The sequence below is a fragment of the Solenopsis invicta genome, chromosome 3 (genome assembly GCF_016802725.1).
Source record: "Solenopsis invicta isolate M01_SB chromosome 3, UNIL_Sinv_3.0, whole genome shotgun sequence".
NCBI classification, from domain to species: domain Eukaryota; kingdom Metazoa; phylum Arthropoda; class Insecta; order Hymenoptera; family Formicidae; genus Solenopsis; species Solenopsis invicta.
The window spans coordinates 29,811,339-29,831,886 of record NC_052666.1 but is presented as its reverse complement, the minus strand read 5'-3'; the positions used below and the strand labels follow the sequence as shown (position 1 = coordinate 29,831,886).

The following is a 20,548-nucleotide window of genomic DNA, read 5'->3' as shown; positions in this document are numbered from 1 at the left end:
ACGATCTGATTTATCGCGAGTGAAGGGAAAATGTAAATTTTCTCCAAAATGTTTTTTTCTTAACAAAAAGCAATTTTTAAAGATTCTTTTAAAAAAAGTTAATTTTATTTTATTAGAATTTGTTAGCTTGATCAGAAAGATCACCGTTCAAGCTCTTAATAATACATTTTTAAAATATTTTACCATTTTGTTTTTTACGGTATGAAAAATATAGAAACGTATTTAGTGATTTATATACATACATATATTCAATGTTTTCGTTTAAGAATAAAGAAACAGTTCACAAGTTTCATGAGAAAAAGTTCTCATTGCGTTATCGTTAAAAGAGTTCCTTGTTACTTCAAACTTGTTGCGCGAAGCTGATCAATAAAATAAATTTAACAAAGGCATGTACAATCCTGCGTAAAATAATGATTGCAAAACATAGCGCTACTATTATTACAAAATATTATATGTTTATCTTCTTTATATCATACAACATTAATTATAATTATACTTTTTTATGTGCTCGTGTGTACAAAAATAGAAACATGTCTTGGAGCTTTGTATTGTATTAATTTTTTTTAGAGAAAAAAACAGCTTTCTTTTGAAATAAAATTAATTTTTATATTTTCATATAGGCACACGTAGATTTTATGTGAAATACAATGTTTTGAAGAATATACACTACTCAAAAGAAAATAGGGAACACTTTCCAGACACCAAAAATTAGGCTATTTTCAAATGACTGTAACTCGGTGAAAAATCATCGTAGATAAAAAATAAAAAAAGCATTTTGAAGCTTGAAGATCCAACTTTAACGCTCTATCAGCAGATTTTCAAAATTCTTTTAACTTCCTTGTCCTATGCAGTAAAAAAGCACACCCTGTTTTGTTCCTTAAAATTTCGTATTTTTGACACTTTGCAGCTCGGCCAACAAATTTTTTTCGAACAATTCAAGTAAAGCTTCATAAACTACAACATTTTGCCTACAAAATGCTTTTTTTAAAATTTCTCTACGATTTTTTTTGACCGAGTTACGCTACTTTGAAGCTAAACCTGCATTTTTTACAAATGATATCCGTACTCCGTGAAAAATCATCGTAGACAAAAAATCAAAAAACCATTTTAAAGCTCGAAGTTCCAGCTTTAACATGTTGTTAATGGTTTTCAAAAATTTTCTCAATTTCTTAGTACTATGCCCCAAAAAAGATACACTGTTTTTTCCTTAAAATAACGTATTTTTAACAGCCTGTAGCTCAATAAAAAATTTTTCTCGACAAATCCAATGCAAGTGCCATAAAGTATGACATTTTCTCTACAAAATGCTTTTTTTAAAGTTTTCTCTACGATTTTTTTGACCGAGTTACAAGACTTTGAAGATATACATTTTTTACAGTACATTTTTCCGAAAAATGACGTCTACCGCCGACATTAGCATTACCCAATGTGCACCACGTGGAGGTTGTCGGTCGGATTTTTGCACATCGTGTGTGTGTGTGTGAGAGTGTGTGTGTGTGTGTGTGTGTGTGTGTGTGTGTGTGTGTGTGTGTGTGTGTGTGTGTGTGTGTGTGTGATGTATGTATCACAGCAGAGATAAGGACCCCGCAGTTCGTCACTTCTGCAGTATTTAATGACTCCAAACCCTCTCTGCTGTGTGTGTATGCGCTCGCGCGCATGAGAGTTCAATAGTGTGTATTTCCTCCTCTCTGATCAATTACTGCTTGCAAGCGTTCTCGCATATTTATACATCTTGCAATACGATCTTGCGGAATGTTGTGCCAAATTTCCGTTAAAATTTCTCCCAATTCTTCTAAATTTCGCGGCTGTTCCTCGCGACGCCTTAATCGTCGTTCCATTTCATCCCAAATGTGCTCGATTGGATTTAAGTCCGGGCTATTGGCGGGATGATTTAACAGTCTAATTGCGTGTCGTTGAAAAAAACGTCGCGTTATATTCGCCGTATGAGGTCGAGCGTTGTCCTGCATAAAAATAAAGTTCCGACAGGTTCGATTTAATAGCAAAACGTGTGGTCGTAGAATATCGTTGATATAACGAACACCCGTCATTGCCGGAGGTGGCAGGATCACTAGATCACTTCGTCTTGTAAGTGATATACACCCCCACACCATCACGGAACCGCCGTTGTAGGATCGTATTGGCATAACGCAACGTCGATCATAGCGTTCATTTCGTCGACGCCAAGTACGTATACGAGCATCATTGCCATAAAGGCAAAAACGTGTATATTTCTCCGACGAATCATGTTTTTGCCTTTATGGCAATGATGCTCGTATACGTACTTGGCGTCGACGAAATGAACGCTATGATCGACGTTCCGTTATGCCAATACGATCCTACAACGGCGGTTCCGTGATGGTGTGGGGTGTATATCACTTACAAGACGAAGTGATCTAGTGATCCTGCCACCTCCGGCAATGACGGGTGTTCGTTATATCAACGATATTCTACGACCACACGTTTTGCTATTAAATCGAACCTGTCGGAACTTTATTTTTATGCAGGACAACGCTCGACCTCATACGGCGAATATAACGCGACGTTTTTTTCAACGACACGCAATTAGACTGTTAAATCATCCCGCCAATAGCCCGGACTTAAATCCAATCGAGCACATTTGGGATGAAATGGAACGACGATTAAGGCGTCGCGAGGAACAGCCGCGAAATTTAGAAGAATTGGGAGAAATTTTAACGGAAATTTGGCACAACATTCCGCAAGATCGTATTGCAAGATGTATAAATATGCGAGAACGCTTGCAAGCAGTAATTGATCAGAGAGGAGGAAATACACACTATTGAACTCTCATGCGCGCGAGCGCATACACACACAGCAGAGAGGGTTTGGAGTCATTAAATACTGCAGAAGTGACGAACTGCGGGGTCCTTATCTCTGCTGTGATACATACATACACACACACACACACACACACACACACACACACACACACACACACACACACACACACACTCACACACACACACACGATGTGCAAAAATCCGACCGACAACCTCCACGTGGTGCACATTGGGTAATGCTAATGTCGGCGGTAGACGTCATTTTTCGGAAAAATGTACTGTAAAAAATGTATATCTTCAAAGTCTTGTAACTCGGTCAAAAAAATCGTAGAGAAAACTTTAAAAAAAGCATTTTGTAGAGAAAATGTCATACTTTATGGCACTTGCATTGGATTTGTCGAGAAAAATTTTTTTATTGAGCTACAGGCTGTTAAAAATACGTTATTTTAAGGAAAAAACAGTGTATCTTTTTTGGGGCATAGTACTAAGAAATTAAGAAAATTTTTGAAAACCATTAACAGCATGTTAAAGCTGGAACTTCGAACTTTAAAATGGTTTTTTGATTTTTTGTCTACGATGATTTTTCACGGAGTACGGATATCATTTGTAAAAAATGCAGGTTTAGCTTCAAAGTAGCGTAACTCGGTCAAAAAAAATCGTAGAGAAATTTTAAAAAAAGCATTTTGTAGGCAAAATGTTGTAGTTTATGAAGCTTTACTTGAATTGTTCGAAAAAAATTTGTTGGTCGAGCTGCAAAGTGTCAAAAATAGGAAATTTTAAGGAACAAAACAGGGTGTGCTTTTTTACTGCATAAGACAAGGAAGTTAAAAGAATTTTGAAAATCTGCTGATAGAGCGTTAAAGTTGGATCTTCAAGCTTCAAAATGCTTTTTTTATTTTTTATCTACGATGATTTTTCACCGAGTTACAGTCATTTGAAAATAGCCTAATTTTTGGTGTCTGGAAAGTGTTCCCTATTTTCTTTTGAGTAGTGTATTTGCAAATATATTCTTCAAAACATCGTTTTTTAAAAAGATTTATTGTATTATATTAAATTTCTTACATTATTTTGATAGTAATATTTTAATGCAACAAAAGAAAAAGATAAATAAAAAGTTTATTTATTGTTATTTAAAATTTAATGAGTTGAACATCAGTTCATTATCTGCTATTGGCTTAAAAATTTAGTAATTTGTCATCTTACCCACTTCGCCATCTTAACTCTCCCCCCCCTCCTTCTTTTATATATTTTTAAAATAGAAACACATTATAATATACCTGTCTCTATAAAAGTTTTATACGATACTAAAAAATACCCTATTTCTCGATTCGCTACACGAAAAGAACAGTTTTGTTGTATTGAAAAATTTATCTGACTATAGATCTGAAAATAATTTCATTAGATCATAATAATTATGTAACACGCTCAAACTGTTTACTTGTATATCAAAATTTTGCAGCGTTGCTTATCATGCTTTGTAATTATTTTAATAATCCAACATTTAAAAAAATGAATTTTTTAAGATCTGCATTCAGTAAAATTTTAGATAATTTGGTAGAAACTGTTCTTTTCGTGTAAAGTCCTACAACTCCTTAAATGATCACAATAGATATAATATACGTCAATTATTTAATTGGTTCATCTCTTATCATGCGTTCTTTGAATTACCCCTCGGAATTCTTGGCATTGACATGCTTTTCTCGCATGGTTAGATGCGAACGAATAGAGCAACGTGCACGAAAGGAGAAAGAGAGACGGAAACTCGTACACGGTACGGTTAAGGCTAACCGGTTTCTCAGTTTCTCTATGAATGTATATGTTTATGTGTGTGTGCCGATTGCATTTCCACGTCCTTTAGTTAACGCGGCTAGATAGATATTGCGAAACCACCCTCGCGAAAACAGGTCGAACGTAAAGGAGACGTGTTGGCCAAGTCGCGATCTTTCAGCCACGTGATCGCAGCTCGATCGCGAAACTAATGCAAATTGGAGAGTGAACGAAACATTCCCCTCGAATTAGGTCGAAATTTTTAAATTGTCTTTTCTCCCATTCGCGAGAGATATTTTCTCGCTCCACTAGAAAGTGACTCCGCAATTTTGCGGCATGTAACACCGGAACGTAGGGGCTCAGGTGGTCAATTCTTTATCTTGAGTATAATATTGGAATTATCATTGTAAATTTAAAGCCAACGAGTTATATCAAAGTACTCTAAATCTTTATTTTTTCAATCTTGTAAGAGTGAAAAAACGAAAATTGTACGAGTTCAATTTTCAAATGTCACTCTAAAAAATAAAAATTGAGTTTGTACAATTTTCGTGATTTTTCACTCTATAAGATTAAAAAAATGGTTAAGTATAAAGATAATTTATTGGGAAAAATAGATATATTCAGCGACTAGATACCGACCGAATGCACGAATCCGTAAATAGCGGGTCAGAGGATGGAAATCACGGATAATGTGTCAAGCCTAGGATAATTACAGGACAAATGTTTTTTTTTATCACGAGATACTCTAGGCGTCACAAATCGATTCTGCATCGAGTTGTGTGCAATAAATATCTGGCACTTGCGAGCATATTCTAAACAAATCGCTCGACTTCGCCAATTATAACATGACGTTTCGCTGGAATATCTATTTTAGTGCTTTTGTAGACCGTGGATCTGTGCTGATAATTATATATACGCAACAATTATCCTCATTATCTTCATGTAGACACGCTTCTAAAAATATACTGTTTAGCGTCCATTATTAATTCAGTGATAGTTAACAAAAGCGGAACTCGTGTTCGCTTAGATTAATTCGAAAGCCATTGAAAACTTAGGTGGAATATTTATTTGGAAGATACAATTTTGCTAACTCATAAAACATATCATTTAATAATTATTTAAATATGTCTGACTATAATTTTTTTCTCAAAATTTCATTAAAATTCATTATTTGCAACTTTATTAAAAATAATTCGTTTAAAGTGGTTTTTTTATCTCTCTTTTCAAATGCGTACGAAAAGAATGATTTGGTTAAAGTAAAAATTTAGACATAGATCTGAAAATAATTATTTTAGAATTTTAAAATAATAATATAGGTTACTCAAGCTGGTTACCAAAATGTCAAAATTTTTTGCAGCATTTATCATCACGCTTGAATGTCTTACATAACTATTTTTGATGGTTTAACAAAATTATTTTTATAGATTTATAGATTTTTATATAAGACATGTACTGTTTACTACATGTCAAAATCTCTTGTGTGTACTGCCAAAGTTTTATTTCTTGAATTTCTGAATTGGGAACCATTTCTTGTTAGTTAATTTTAAATAATTTAATTTTTTATTTTAAGTAACCTTACTAGTTATTTTAGAAATACAAAGTTTAACCTTCTAACCGTGTTCAGGTTTTTTTTTGACCTAAACATTTTTGGGAAATTCTCGTGATATTAAAGTATTGTTACATTCTTACGTATTGTAATAATTACTCAAATTTATTTACTAAAATATGCCAAAATATTGTAGATATTAAAAAAAAATCGCAAAACTTGAACTTTAATTTGATGATAATAATAATATTATACTCTTATACTACGAGTATTTTTTAGAAACGTTTGAATCCGAATTCTGTTAAAAGGTTAAAAGGTTAATTTATTAACTTTTTTCCTTAAGTTGAAAATTTATTTAGATAGAGGAAAAAAATTACATTAAAGGAAGAAATACATTTCAACATAAAAAACAATATTTCTTTGTTATTTTATATAAACTTAATTTACAAACAAAATGTGGAAAATTTGATGATTCATGTCATAATTGTATATCTAAAAAGTTTTGAAAAATTACTAATTTCTAATTTAATATGAATAATGCTTTTCAAAATTAATTTGAAATTTAATTTATCTTAACGTAACTTTTAACTAAAGCTAGTTTTTTGTTGACGTAACTAATTAATTAGTTACAAGCCAGCAGCTTTAACATGATTTAATTAAAAATTATGTTAACTTATCGAATTCTGGATTTATTTCATTATATACAGTGGATTAAATCGTTTTTGCATAACGCGTCTGCCGTTTCCGCAATTTATTCCAGAGCTTCTGGAAATAAAACGGCTATCATTCTATTTTCTGCGTCCTGGGCAAGCTTCTAAGCATAATCGGTGAACAGAATCGATAGACGTCGTCGTATCGTCGTCATCCTCACGACAGTCACGGGGCCGCGAACGTGAAGCGGTGCTTTCTTATGCAATAATTTTTCTAACTGAACAAATGCGGCCGATCTATCGGCGACGGTTGGCGTATAATGAGGACAGTGAAAGGTCCCAGAGAGAAACAGAGAGCAAGCGAGCGAACAAGAGAGAGGCTGCGCGTAAGGACCGAACGTCACGTTTGCCGAACATGTGATCCGAGGGCCTTTTTTTCCGGCCGCGACCAGTTGGTCGCGAATTCGAATCGCGTGACTGACTTAGTTTATATTACCGTCACCTTTTAAAACCTACTGTTCTATTTGGATTTATTTGATTCGCAATGTATTTTATTTCTTTACAAATATTTTATTTAAGAACTTTTTCCTTTGGCATATTGCTGATTTCATCTGTTAAAAAAATAGAATCTTTTTTTTGTAGTAAAAATTATTATTATTTTTTCAAGCATTTGGTTATACATATATACCTAAATTATATAATAGTAAACATTGTAAAAAAAATGGCGTTGTAGATAATTTTGAAACCCATTATAATATAGTTGTAATTTTTCACACGTTTATAATTTTGCGAGATACAAGAAGAAATTAATTTCTTAATTTGTAATTAAACAGATTGCGCGAGTAATTTTACAATATGTACGAAAAATTCTAGAAATTATACCTAACAATACTTTTTGCAATTGTATTATTATATACATTCAAATATTGTCTATCTATTATACATATTGTGAATAATAGAATAACTGCTGTGCTTGCACATAATGATGCTAAGCGGGTCAGAATTTTCATGCGTGCACGATGCTAATTTGCACTATATTTTACAGCAATATGAAATATTATTGTTACATTACGTGATATTATAATAATTTGGATAATTACAAAATATTAAAAATATTCTATCATGCATATAATTTTCCATGTAAAATCAAATATATTTACACAATAAAAACAAGCCTACATATTTTTTGACAGAGTAAAAAATTACACTTAACAAACATATAAATAATAATCTGACCAATATTTAGAAAAATTACTTACAATTTTAAAAGGATGTAGGGAAACAAACATTAATTATTATTTAAAAATTTGTAACAGAATTTATGGTTCATATAAAAAAAATGCAGTGTGCTCCCAAGAAAAGTCAGAAAGAGACTGATAGACTCTAACAATAAGTAACAAGTATCTTTATAACTGTTTGAATCAGATGGAAATAATACTATGTTCCACATTATTAAAAATATTTTTATCTTCAGATACAAAATATATCAACTTCTCGCCAAAACACACAAAATATTAGAATATAATATGCTTTATCTAAGAGATCAATATCCTATTTTTTTTTTGCTTTTTAATGTACATATATCATCTCAGACACTAGATAATGTCTTCTTATATTCAGATTTAATGCAATATTAATGCATTATTCCTGTCAAAATTGTGGTTTTGTTGCGATTCTGTTGGTGATGTATATGAAACTACCGAGTGTCCAGACGGTTCGAGTTTTTAAAATTAATATATTTTATTTAACAATCTCCTATTTAACAAATATTGTTTTATATACATATAAGCAAAAATATACAATTTAAAAAAAAATTAATTTAATAATCTTAAATTTCAGTAAAGTGTTATAATTTTATTTCAATATTACAATAGTCATTTAAAAAGCACAATATTTGTTTTAATAATAACAGTATTTAAAAGTTTGAATTTTTTTGGTTTTGAATTTTTTTAGATTGTTATACTCTCTAACCAATATTTATTCCTCTCAACTCATAAAAATTATTGAATAAAGAGAATATGTTTTTCTTGATAAAACTGTATAAAACTTTTTTGTGTTAGCAAGCTACATCTCTTTAACGTTGTATAATCTTAGTTTAATATTTATATTCCGAAAATAAAAATATTCTCAAAAGAAGAATGTTCTTTTTTTTATGTGCTTTTCATATTTTTTCTCTTACGTATACTTTTTCATCCTATGCTTATTTATTCGTTCTCTTGTTCGCTCGTTCGCGTAACTCTTATTATATAACGCGTAGTTTAGTAATATAATATCTTACAGATATTCTCTCTTAATTATTAACTTCCTAATATATATTTTGCACCATAAATATAAGCGTTAAATTCAATTCAATTTAAACTAAAATCTAAAGTTGTTTATGGAAGTCACATTAATTCGGAGCATCGCAGATCACTGATTAGCCAAGTCATTCATAAACGTTATCATGCATACTTGGTACCGATCAAGGAATTGGTATAAACTAGGCCACTTTCCCGAGCGGCCGAGGCCGTTGCGAGATTACTATGCCGCGATTTTGCAATTGTTTCGCACGTTGCCATGCACGCGCACGTTTTGCCGCGATCAAGCGCAACGGGAGGAATCCCGATCAGGATTCTTGCCTGCTGATCATAGATTTCAACAATCGCAAGATTGCGTTACTTGCGGAATTCGCATATTTGGCAAACGCAGTCATTACTGTCGTTGCATTGTGGAATGTATTTTTTTGAAAAAAATCAGTACTTTATTTTAAAAATGATTATTAAAAACAAGTAGAAATTGACGTACAAGTATAAATTATATTTAATGCTCATCTTCAACAGAGCGTTCACCCATCTTGAATATAGAACTGCTCTGAATTTTTATATTTATTATGATGAAAATAACCTTTCACGTTGCACATCAAAATAAAGGTTAACAATAGAAAAATATATATTATCGATTTACTTTTGACGAAAAACAACTTTGATAGATTCTGTGAGTTGATGACGGCACACGCTTCACTTTTCCATTTGAGACACGATTGCCAAAACGCGACGTCAATTTGGCCAATAAATATTGTATCAGGCTTTATATAAAATTTATATAAAACTAGGCATCACGGATGCGTACTTCACGTGCGTTATTTAAAAAAAAATTATAATATTAACCTTTCATACGAATTGTCATTTGCTAATTCCGCATTTGCTAACAGCCGTTTGCGAAGTAAGCGCAGCGAAAAACAAATCAGCAAAAATTGCCAACAATTGCACTTTGAAAAATGCGAGTGTCGATGACATGTCTTTTTTTAGAAAAAGAAGAGAGAAGAGAAAAAGAATAGAAAGAATATTATGTTTCTAGAGCTATTTGTTATTTATTCTATTTTAAACAATAAAAATCGTAAACTGTTCAACGTTTCTTTTTGTCATTGGAATTTATGTATTGTTAAATTACAATTTTCACGATTTTCAGGATAAATTTTATGAAAAAATTTCTCCATGTAGAGGAATGATTAAAAATGACTCAAATTAAGTATAATTTAATGTTACGAATTTAAGTGAATCTTATTCTCCGCTTAATTGACATTTGTCATTCATGCATGTTTTTCGTTGTTGTGAATCTCTCACTTGAAATCGATCAACAATGGTGAGGGTGGAAACATCCGGCTAAGATCCAACTCGATAATTGGACAGAAGTTTATTGTCAGTAATCTGTTGAATATTACGTTCCGCGTTCGTCAAAAAGTAACGTATGTCAAAATGCGGATATGAAGTAATTTGCAAATTAAGCGATAAAAAGAGCTTACAATTATATATATATATATATATATATATAGATGTGTCGAAACGGCAGTGCAAGACAACAATTAAATATTTTTTCAGATGCAATGAAGAAACATTTTTTTCTTGGTTGTTGCTTGATTAAAATATTTTTTTTTTTTTTAGAACGATTTCAATTTTTGTCGTTGTCTGTTGCAGCGGCAGTTCGAGTACGAGGAACAGCAATCGCTCCGAGAGCAGCGGCTACCACAGTAGACATCTCTCAATCTTAGAATCCAGGTAATTCCGTCCATCGATCGAGTATTTATTTAAAGCATCGCAGATGACTTCTTAGATTTCAGGATCTTTTGTATCTATAAGACAAATCGCCCGGTTTTCATAAAACAAGAAAAATCGTTTAAATAGAAGGAAGATGTTACAAATGGCACGGTTGTAATATTATTAATTTAGATTGTTATTAATGTAATTAATGGGATTAAAATTAATTAGAATTAATCTGTTATTAATTTTATGTAACGTGCGGAATTGACTGAAGGGTGCGTGCAAACGTGATACTGATCCGTTTAACGTGCAGACTATTTAGGGCACCGCCGCCACACGTGCTTCATCTCGCTTTAAATAAATTGATTCAAAATTTCCTTTTCTTTTTAATTTTAGAAACTTAATTATGTTGTTACATCAGTAATGAGAACTATCTAAATATTTGTTTTTATCTTGCACATAAAAGAAAAATATGTTTGGCTGAACACGAATCTGGATATGAAATGTGTCTATTGTGTCAAAATTTTGAGAAATTGCTATTAAAGTTACTAAAAATCGTGATTTTAATATTTTTTGATGATTAACAACTATGAACTGAAATGTGTCACAAACTTCTGCAAAGTTTGAAATAAAGAATATAAACTTATCGCTATAAGATAAAAAAATAAAGCAAGCAAGGATAGTTTTAAGATTATAATTAATCTCGTTGAAATTGACTTACCTAATCTATAAATTTGTTTATGTACACATTTAGTTCTAAAAGATAAATTTCAAAATATGATTTCTTTACATTTGAGGTCGCTGAACACAAAACCAAACTCAACTTTTAAAAATTTAAAATAGCCAATTATAGCCAAAATAACTAATTATATATATTTTTTCCAATATAAATAATTTAATTTTATAAATTATTGAAATTTTGTCGGGTATATTAAATACGTCATTTTGAATTTTTAAAATTTGAGTTTAAATTCACGTTCAGCTATCCCAGAAATATAAAAGTGTTATATTTTGTGGAAGTTTGCCTATTAGAATTAAATATGTTCCTGTAGGCGCGGGCGCGCGCGTGCGCTCATACATTATGTAAAGTCAATTTTAGTGAGATTAGATATAATTCTAAAATCCTAAAACCCTTATTTGCTTTATTTTTTTATTTTATAACGATAGTTTAGATCTTTTGTTTTGAATTTTGCGTAAGTTTGCAGCACATGCCATCCAGAGTCGTTAATTATAAAAAATTTCAAAATTGCAATTTTTAATGGTAACAACTTTAATAGTAGAGTTCTCAAAAATCCTGATTTGATAAACTTGATAGAGACATTTCACGTCTCGATTGGTATTTAACAGCCAGAAAAACATAATTAAGAAATGACTTTTGAAACCTTAAGGTAAACGTATTGTGCTGTAATATTTATATTAAATATTACAGTAATACACTAACATTAATACGTAATATTTTGTTAAAACTATATTTGATAGCTGTTACCTGACTCTTTTTCCAATGAATACAATGAATACACCACGACCGTGCTTTTAAATTAAGTATCACCACCGCGTAACCGTGTTGCACGCGTGATAAATAAAACGGTTAAAATTGGTTACAAAGCGATATCAACGACGATGATACGACAGTGGCGCCGTAAATACAGACGCACGTGTCATGCCTCGTGTTGTCTAAGTATTTATCAGATACTCCCGCGTATTGTTGCGTAATAGATAAAGGGAGACGCGGTTATTATAAGCGAACATCGATCCCAAAACTTACGGCCGATGTCGATCAGTATTCAAATTCCCAGAAAAACTTTTTACGAAATACATTATAATTACCGTTACGCAATTTAACGATAAAATATTCTTTGGCGACAATTTCACGGAATCTCAAGGTAAAGACTCAAGGACGTATGTTTCACGTAACAAAATACTGCCAAAAATATAAAAATTTCATAGATTGTTCTATTATTATGTTTGAGTAAATGTGCAAAATTTGAGCATAATTCTCTTATTAATTTAAAAGTTAATTAAATTTTTTGTTTGCTGTTATGTAAAGCCATCAACATACGTTCAAATAAACTTATCAAGTGTGCATGCGTGTATGCGCAAGCACGTTTGTCAAGTCTATCGAAACGTGTAATTTACAAAACTGTACAGTTATTTTAGCTTGTAAAAGTGACTTAAGGAAATATGAAATAGATTGAAACGTACACAAAAAATTGCTCTTTTATTGCTCTTTTTATAAATATTCAACTTAATTAATTAATAAGAAGCAAATTTCATTTTTTCTATTAAAGCGGATCTTGGGGCTTAATAATATTTCTATGCCAATTAATACATTTTTCAGTTCTATAAACTGCCTGTCGATACGGGTGTTGCCGAACTTAAAACGTAATTTTAAATTAAAGCTAAAAATAATATCTCAAATTAATTTGATCATCAGATTTGATAATGCTACAAGCATCTTAAAAATTATACATTTATATTTAAATTACATAATTTACGAAAGAAAATTGTATAAATTTTATTTTTGCTTGAATTCACTTTTAGTAGATTTTATACAGAAAAAAGCTATAAATATATGAAGTATAGATTTTTCCTTCTTTGATTATCTATTACATATATTTTTATCAGTATTAATCCATTAAAGCCCGATAAAACAATAATTATTTGTAAGCAAATAGATTAAATAAAACTAATAAGTGAGAAAAGTTTTTAATTTTAAACAATGCTATATTTATCTAAAATTGATATAAAGGATAGAAAATAGGCAAGAATGTTTACATAATTAGTTTTTTTGGCTTGAAAAATCTAACCAATAATATAATAAATTAGTGCTTGCAACAAAATGCACATTTTGAACTGATTTCTGAGGCTTACTATCTTCCCACTACTCTCTAAAATCTTTGGAGTGGAATCCCACAGTCTTGATAAAAAGTGGCAGGATTTTCACACTTTTAGAGTGGAATTCCACTCTTTTAGATGAAATTTCACTCCAAAAAATTTAGAGACTACTGTTCTAGACTTGACGGCCGCGCTGCATCTCAAAGATATGCTAGGGATACTAGATACCTTTCCCGCCAAACTATTATATTAAAGCATTTATTGAAATTGGAGCTCCTGGTCAGAAGCGTGTTTTAAAACACACGGATACATGTGACACGTGTAGTCGTTCTATATGTTACATCTGACACGAGTACCTGCGGATAATTTACACGTGTATTCGCAGGTACCCGTGTCAGATGTAACGTGTAGAACTTCTACACGTGTCATGTATACCTATATTTTTTAAAACACGTTTCTGATCGGAACAAGACCTCGTAAGGTGGAGTGTCTCATGAATCGAATCTTTTTCTTATTAAATAAATTAGTTTACTTTGCGTAGGGGCCTTTTTAATCTTGTCTATGTTTTTAGTATATTGTAGACTTATCTATTTAGTAAAAGGCGAAGATTTGATGACACTACTTTATGTGGAGTGTCTCATGAATCTCTTCGGTATCTATATTTTAGTATATTGTACACTCGAATCATCTATGGGTTTTAACGAGTTAATATAAATTCACGTAATTCTTGAAATAAAAATATAAATTTGATGCGATCATATTTTTGTTGAGATAATTATTACCTTAATTGATGTAATTGTACAATCGTAAGCATTTGTTAGATAACGCATTTGAATAACGTCAAAACGCTACATTAAATCAAAATAATTTATTTCTCGGTATATCTAAAGCGCTTCCATTGTACTAAAATTAGTACAATGGAAAGATATACCGAGAAACAAATTATTTTGATTTGATGTAGCGTTTTAACGTTATTCAAATGCGTTATCTAACAAATGGTTACGATTGTACAATTAACTCAATTAAGATAATAATGATCTCAACAAAAATATGGTCGTATCGAATTTATATTTTTATTTCAAGAATTACGTGAATTTATATTAACTCATTAAAACCCATGATTAGCAAGGTTAGCTAAAAAATAACAATGGAAAATAAGACCAAACCTAAAATAACATTACTAGCGTAAAAAGGAGGTTGCAAAAATCAATTTTGAAACTAATTGTTATAAACAAATGATTAAAAATTAATTGTAGAGAAAAATTGTATAATTATTTCTTAAATCATTCTTGTTTTATAGCGTTCACACTTATAGGCATCTTATAAGCATCATTATGTTAATAATTTGTTTATAACAATTACAAAATTTATTTTTTAATGTGCTTTTTAGGTTAATAATGTTTTTTTATAATACGATATAGATTCAAGACCGGGACTTGTATACAACAAATTAAATATAAGATAGGCCAAGATGATAGCAAGATCTTGGTACTTGGAAATAATATTTTATAAATATGTTTCAATTCATCTCAAATTGCACACCGTATTATGAGTTACTCGTATTTCTTCATTGTCTACAAAAAGATGGTTTGGTAATCACATTGTGCCTGTACAATAAGAAAAGTCCGAGGACAATCACGAACAACGATATAATAATCGTCGGAGTTATTTTCTGACTTATTATCATTTATTATATTATTGTTTGGATTCTTGGAGGCCAAAGAACAAATTATGTAAACATTCTTGCCTATTCTTTATAATACCATTCATATCAATTTTAGATAGCTGTAGTATTGTAAACAGTTTACTATTGTAACAGTTTAATATTAGTTTTATTTAATCTATTTGATTGCATAATCAATATTTTACAATTATTTGAGATGACTGACAAAATTCCAATTAATCTACAATTAACTTGTAATACTTCTATTAAATATTCTTAAGTGAATAGTGTTATTAATATTTTGTTATTTAACGTACGTGGAGAAAGATTAAGGACGACGAATTAAAGGCTAGAAATTTTGTTGAAAGCAACCCATAAAGCACAAGACTTGCATTGTAGCAACGTTGCAGCAATATTGCTATAATATTTCTGCAAACTTTTGCACTGTATTCTCTTTCGGTTGAATTAATCATCGGAAATTCTTTGCTGGTTGAATTAATCAACGATTAAATTAATCTGAATTAATCATCGATTAAATTATTCTTGGTCGAAGTTGCTTTAGTGATTTAGTTTTTCGCCATTTAGATACAAGAAAAGTGCACAAAACGTGCGATCAGGAAGACTTCCGGAAATAGCTTTGAAATAATCGATAGATAGGTAAACGTGAACTTTCTCTTACTTGTATAACGCGTGATAGTCACGTTTCACAGATTTGTTATATCAGAGCTCTCTTGAGAAAGAGAGAGAGAGATTTCCGGGAGAAAGTTTGTGTATTATTGTTTATATATTAATAGAATACAATTGCGCAGCATGAGAGTGCGCAAAGCTACAATAAATCAAATTTAAACAATACTGACTCAATATTACATAAAGTTTCGTGCAAAATAAATATACATAAATATATATAAATAATATACATATGATTTATTTATTTATATGTATTTATAACAATTATTTTAATATATTATATAATTATACGCATTTAAATATGGATTGATTTATTGTGATTATCTTTAATTGGTTAACTAACGTGATGTTTCATTATCTTGGATAATGTGATTACAGCGCAGGGACTATGTTAAATCACATATTGGAAATATTTTCTCAAAGTTTTCTAAAAATTGTAGAATCACCACACTTCCGCGGTCTTTCAATGAAATATTTTCCTGGCGTTTATTTTTAGATACGCGTGAGTTTCACAAGAATCGCATTTACTTAGTTATCAGCTTAGTTTCCACGTTGCTCACATGGCATGACACGTGGATATTACAATATTCATTGCTTGATTAATCTAGATTTGAAACTGTCGCTATTGCATTAAAAACTTGTAGGAAGAATGCAAAATCGCCAGCGTGAACAATGATGTTTTTATTTTATTTTTTATTCAAAACATATTTATACTTATTTTTAATATATATATCTATTTAAATCAGGGTTTAGTTATTCAAGGATTTTCTAAAATTTTTAAAATAAAATACGTCAAAAACGTACAAAATATGTAATATAAAGTGTATAGATCCATAATGTACGGTCCACGTTACATGTATTATAATATAATTTTGGAACAGTCGACATTGATTTTAAACAACTTAATCTAATCTTACTTAAAACATAGAAAATATGATAATTGGTTTTTCTAATAAAAACATTCATATAAGTAATCATTATTAATTATTAAAAAGAATTGCTAATGGCATTGGAAAACATTGTTGCTAATGGTATTTTTATATATTTTTTATTTTGAATAAAATATTATACATTATATACAATATTTTATTTACTGTTAATAAATTTACTGCATTTACAATGTCCTACGAGCAAATCATTGGAATTTAAGATAAGTTCTTTCTTTAAAAGAAAATGATCAATACTGTCCAAAATAAATTTGAGTAACTCCAAATTTAAACAATCCAGCCAAGCATAGAAAAAATTGACGTTGTAAATTTTTTTTTATGCAATTGTGCACGATTTAAAAGTTTCTACAGTTGCTAAACATAAGCTACAATCCACTAACAAGTAAACTCTTATCTAAAATAAAAGTACACCAGAATTTAATAAATAAAAGAATTTGAGGTTCAAGGTTCTGAAGGAGTTCTTTTTGATGGAGGGAAGAATTTAGCAGCTAACATGAAAAATATTAAATGTATCAAAGTAAAACTTTACATCATTTGACTATCAATGTCTTAAAGCCAATGTCCTCGATCCATTATGTATAGAAATCAGTTTGAGATCTTGGTCTGAAAAACGTGTAATAAAATTACTACTTTTCTGTAATAACTGCAAACTGATTGGCTATACATTTTTAAGATTGGAACCAATTTTCGGTATAGAACGTGAAGACTAATTTTGAAAAATAACTATATATTATGTAATGTACAGTATATATATGCATATAATATTCAACCCTGATTCAAATTGTGTTTATACATATTTATATCATATTTACATTTTAAATTCAGCGGGATCTGGCGATTTTCTTTTTATTTTCTGCAAGTCAATATATGACAACTGACGAATACATTTTCTCAGAAATTTCAGTTGAAAAAATATTCGTAGCGTTACGTTTGAAATTATTTCTTAGCTATTTGGAGATAGCACTATCTAAAAGTATTGCGCAATTTCTCACGATTTTATATGCATTACGTGTATAGCAATGAGGCGCTACCGCAGCCGATCAGCAAGAAGAAGGACAAGAAGAAGAAGTTGAAAGCGGTGACGACGCTTAACGTCGCAGAGGCGGAAGCCGATTGGAAGACGGTGAATACGCTGCCAGAAGTCGCATCGTATAACGTCGCGCCAGTGAACACCGTACTTGACAAGAAACCAGGTTGGTTACGAGAACGAGTGCATGCAAATTGTCCACAGTTCTTCTTTCGTCGAACAGAGACAAACGCGATATGTCTAGAGTTTTGTCTGGAGTGCCCAGGGAAACTCCATGACTTTAGGATGAATTGAGAAAAGTTTCGATTTTCACACTGCTAAACATATCGATACAGAGACGCAAATATCGAGCATCAATTCTTCAGACTACTATTATATTTATTCTCAGAAAGGCGAGAGATAATTAACTTTCCTGTAATAATTGTTATACCAAAAGAATTTTCTTTAGAATTTACCCCTAAAATCGTGGTAGTCTTGAGAGAACATAGACTCCGAAGAATTTTACTATAATTTTAGTAAAGTTTAATCCAGTTAGTAAGTTAAATTTTTGTTTGACTCATATTTTTAACAATGATATAAATGAACTAAAAACTTCAAAAAGTTTTTTTGTTATTGTTATTTATATAGTATTCTTGAAATTATTCAACTTTTATTTAAAATATTGTCTTCTATCTTTTACCATTTTAATGATATTTGATTCGAAAAAAAATTGATTTTTTTTTAAAGGGATGTATTTTACCCTCTTAACGTGCGACTTAGTACTTATAAAAAAATACTTATAAAATAGTGTTTATTTATTCTTCTGTTTGGTTTCTCGATGTGCTAATTTCGTGCACTCTTCTCGACTTTCTTCGGATTTTACTTTACTATTTCCTATCTAAGGCTTCGATACGAAACGTTTCCTTCACAGTTATCCCTTAGTCTGGCTAGTATTTCATTGAAATAATAATTTATTTTTTATCGAGCAACTGGTTACCCCAAGAGATTTAGCGGGGACACAAGGAAGAAACTCTAGCAAAAATTTTTCTTAGAATTCTTTATATGATTTTTCAGAATTTCTTTTATAACAATTTCAGAATTTTTTACTTTATTGCTATAAAAAGAATTTTATAACTTTTTAGAAAATATCTCAAATTCTTTATATAATCTGGAATAGTTTGTAGAAAGTACTTTTTCCTAGAATTTTTTATATATGTAAATTCTGAAATATTCTAAGATTTTTTAGTCTAATTTCTGCAGAAAATTCATGAAATCTGAAAAAATTCAAGTTATTTTTTTGAAAAATTTAATAAATATTTAAAATACAAAAACAATTTTTTTATTATAAGACATAACAAATTTTTCATTAGGATCCAAATATTTAAACTAGTGTCATATAAAGAAAATATGCTATTTTATAATTGCATTCAACGCATGTAAAATGACAAACTTTGTCATTTGGTTTGTTACAAGCGGCAAATAAAATTTCTTTTAATCGCCCAGAGTAAGATATATAATTAAAAATCAATAGAAGACTCTTTTAAACATTTAGATGTTAAATAATAATCAAAGGCAGAACCCTTCTTGCAGAAGAGTCACAACTGTGTTGTATCACAACATTGATATCACATTAAATCTCTCGCGAACGCATGCTATATGCAGGTATCATCATCGTGTAAGAGCAATGGCTTCTTTGGTTTTTCCATCATAGTCGCCAATCGGAAGAAATCGCATGGATAAAGTTTACTCGAGTAGGTCGTAAACTTTTCATTCAATCTACTCTCATAGCTCACTGAAATTATCGATCCGTCGTTGAGCAAAGACGGTAACTAACAAGTTTACGATCCATCAAGTGTCACCTGTTGCTCTGTTTTTCTATATGTTATCGTCCTCTCTTTTATTTCTTTAGCATCTTATGCACTTACTTTTATTTTATCATTTTAATGTTGGTTGCGCAAGATAGAATACACATATTTTTGAGATAAGTACTTTGAATAAAAAAAGAAAGTTATTTTATATATTTATATATTGGCCTATCGATTAAAACATTGATTTAAAAAAAAATTGTATGCATTACGTATCGAGATACACGCAATTGAAAATAGTCGGGCGACCCATTTTTGGCAAAATATTAAATCCAATATTATGTGTCAGCTGAAGTAACCTTCAGGTGAACCTAACAAGGAAAACAATAATTACTTCAATTACAAAGATTTATCATAAATAATGATTCACGAATGAAAATGGAAAGGGTGGTCCTAGATCGAATTTTTAAAGCAATGTTTCGCGGTTCTGAGATATGACAAAATATGTAAGAAATCTGCGTTGTAAGGGAAGCACTCTAAACGTGATTAAACGTGTCCTCCGGCGGCTTCGCTGCTCGTTTATTGATTTATCAGTTTCGCAATAATTTATATAACGTGCACGTTGTCAAGAGAAAACTCGCACTTGTGCAATGCAGCTGTGTGAACTCTTTTCAAATTGATATATTTTTCTCAAGAAAATCTGTTAAACATTTTTATAAAATCTTGTGTATGTAAAAGTCATTTTATGTATTGTAACGCATTATTTCTCATCTCTGTTTATTTACGGAAGATGCTCATCCAGTAATCTTATAATATGCTTATTCTATA

The 20,548-nt window shown here is 30.6% G+C and overlaps 1 protein-coding gene and 1 long non-coding RNA gene across 5 annotated transcripts in view; one reads left to right on the top strand and one right to left on the bottom strand.

Annotated features, from left to right (window-relative positions):
* The window catches only part of LOC105204533 (period circadian protein), a 41,725-nt gene that overhangs the window by 2,638 nt on the left and 18,539 nt on the right, over nt 1-20,548 (top strand). For all 4 annotated transcript variants that reach the window (XM_039446605.1, XM_011173624.3, XM_011173625.3 and 1 more), the window contains exons 2-3: nt 10,715-10,795; nt 17,927-18,102. In XM_039446605.1, the coding sequence (XP_039302539.1) occupies nt 10,715-10,795; nt 17,927-18,102 (257 nt within the window). The remainder of the gene's footprint in view (nt 1-10,714; nt 10,796-17,926; nt 18,103-20,548) is intronic.
* Nucleotides 8,906-12,620, bottom strand: LOC120357082. The gene is made up of 2 exons (XR_005574282.1): nt 12,264-12,620; nt 8,906-10,869 (listed from the first exon to the last, which is right to left on the bottom strand). It is a non-coding gene; the product is annotated as an uncharacterized LOC120357082 (long non-coding RNA).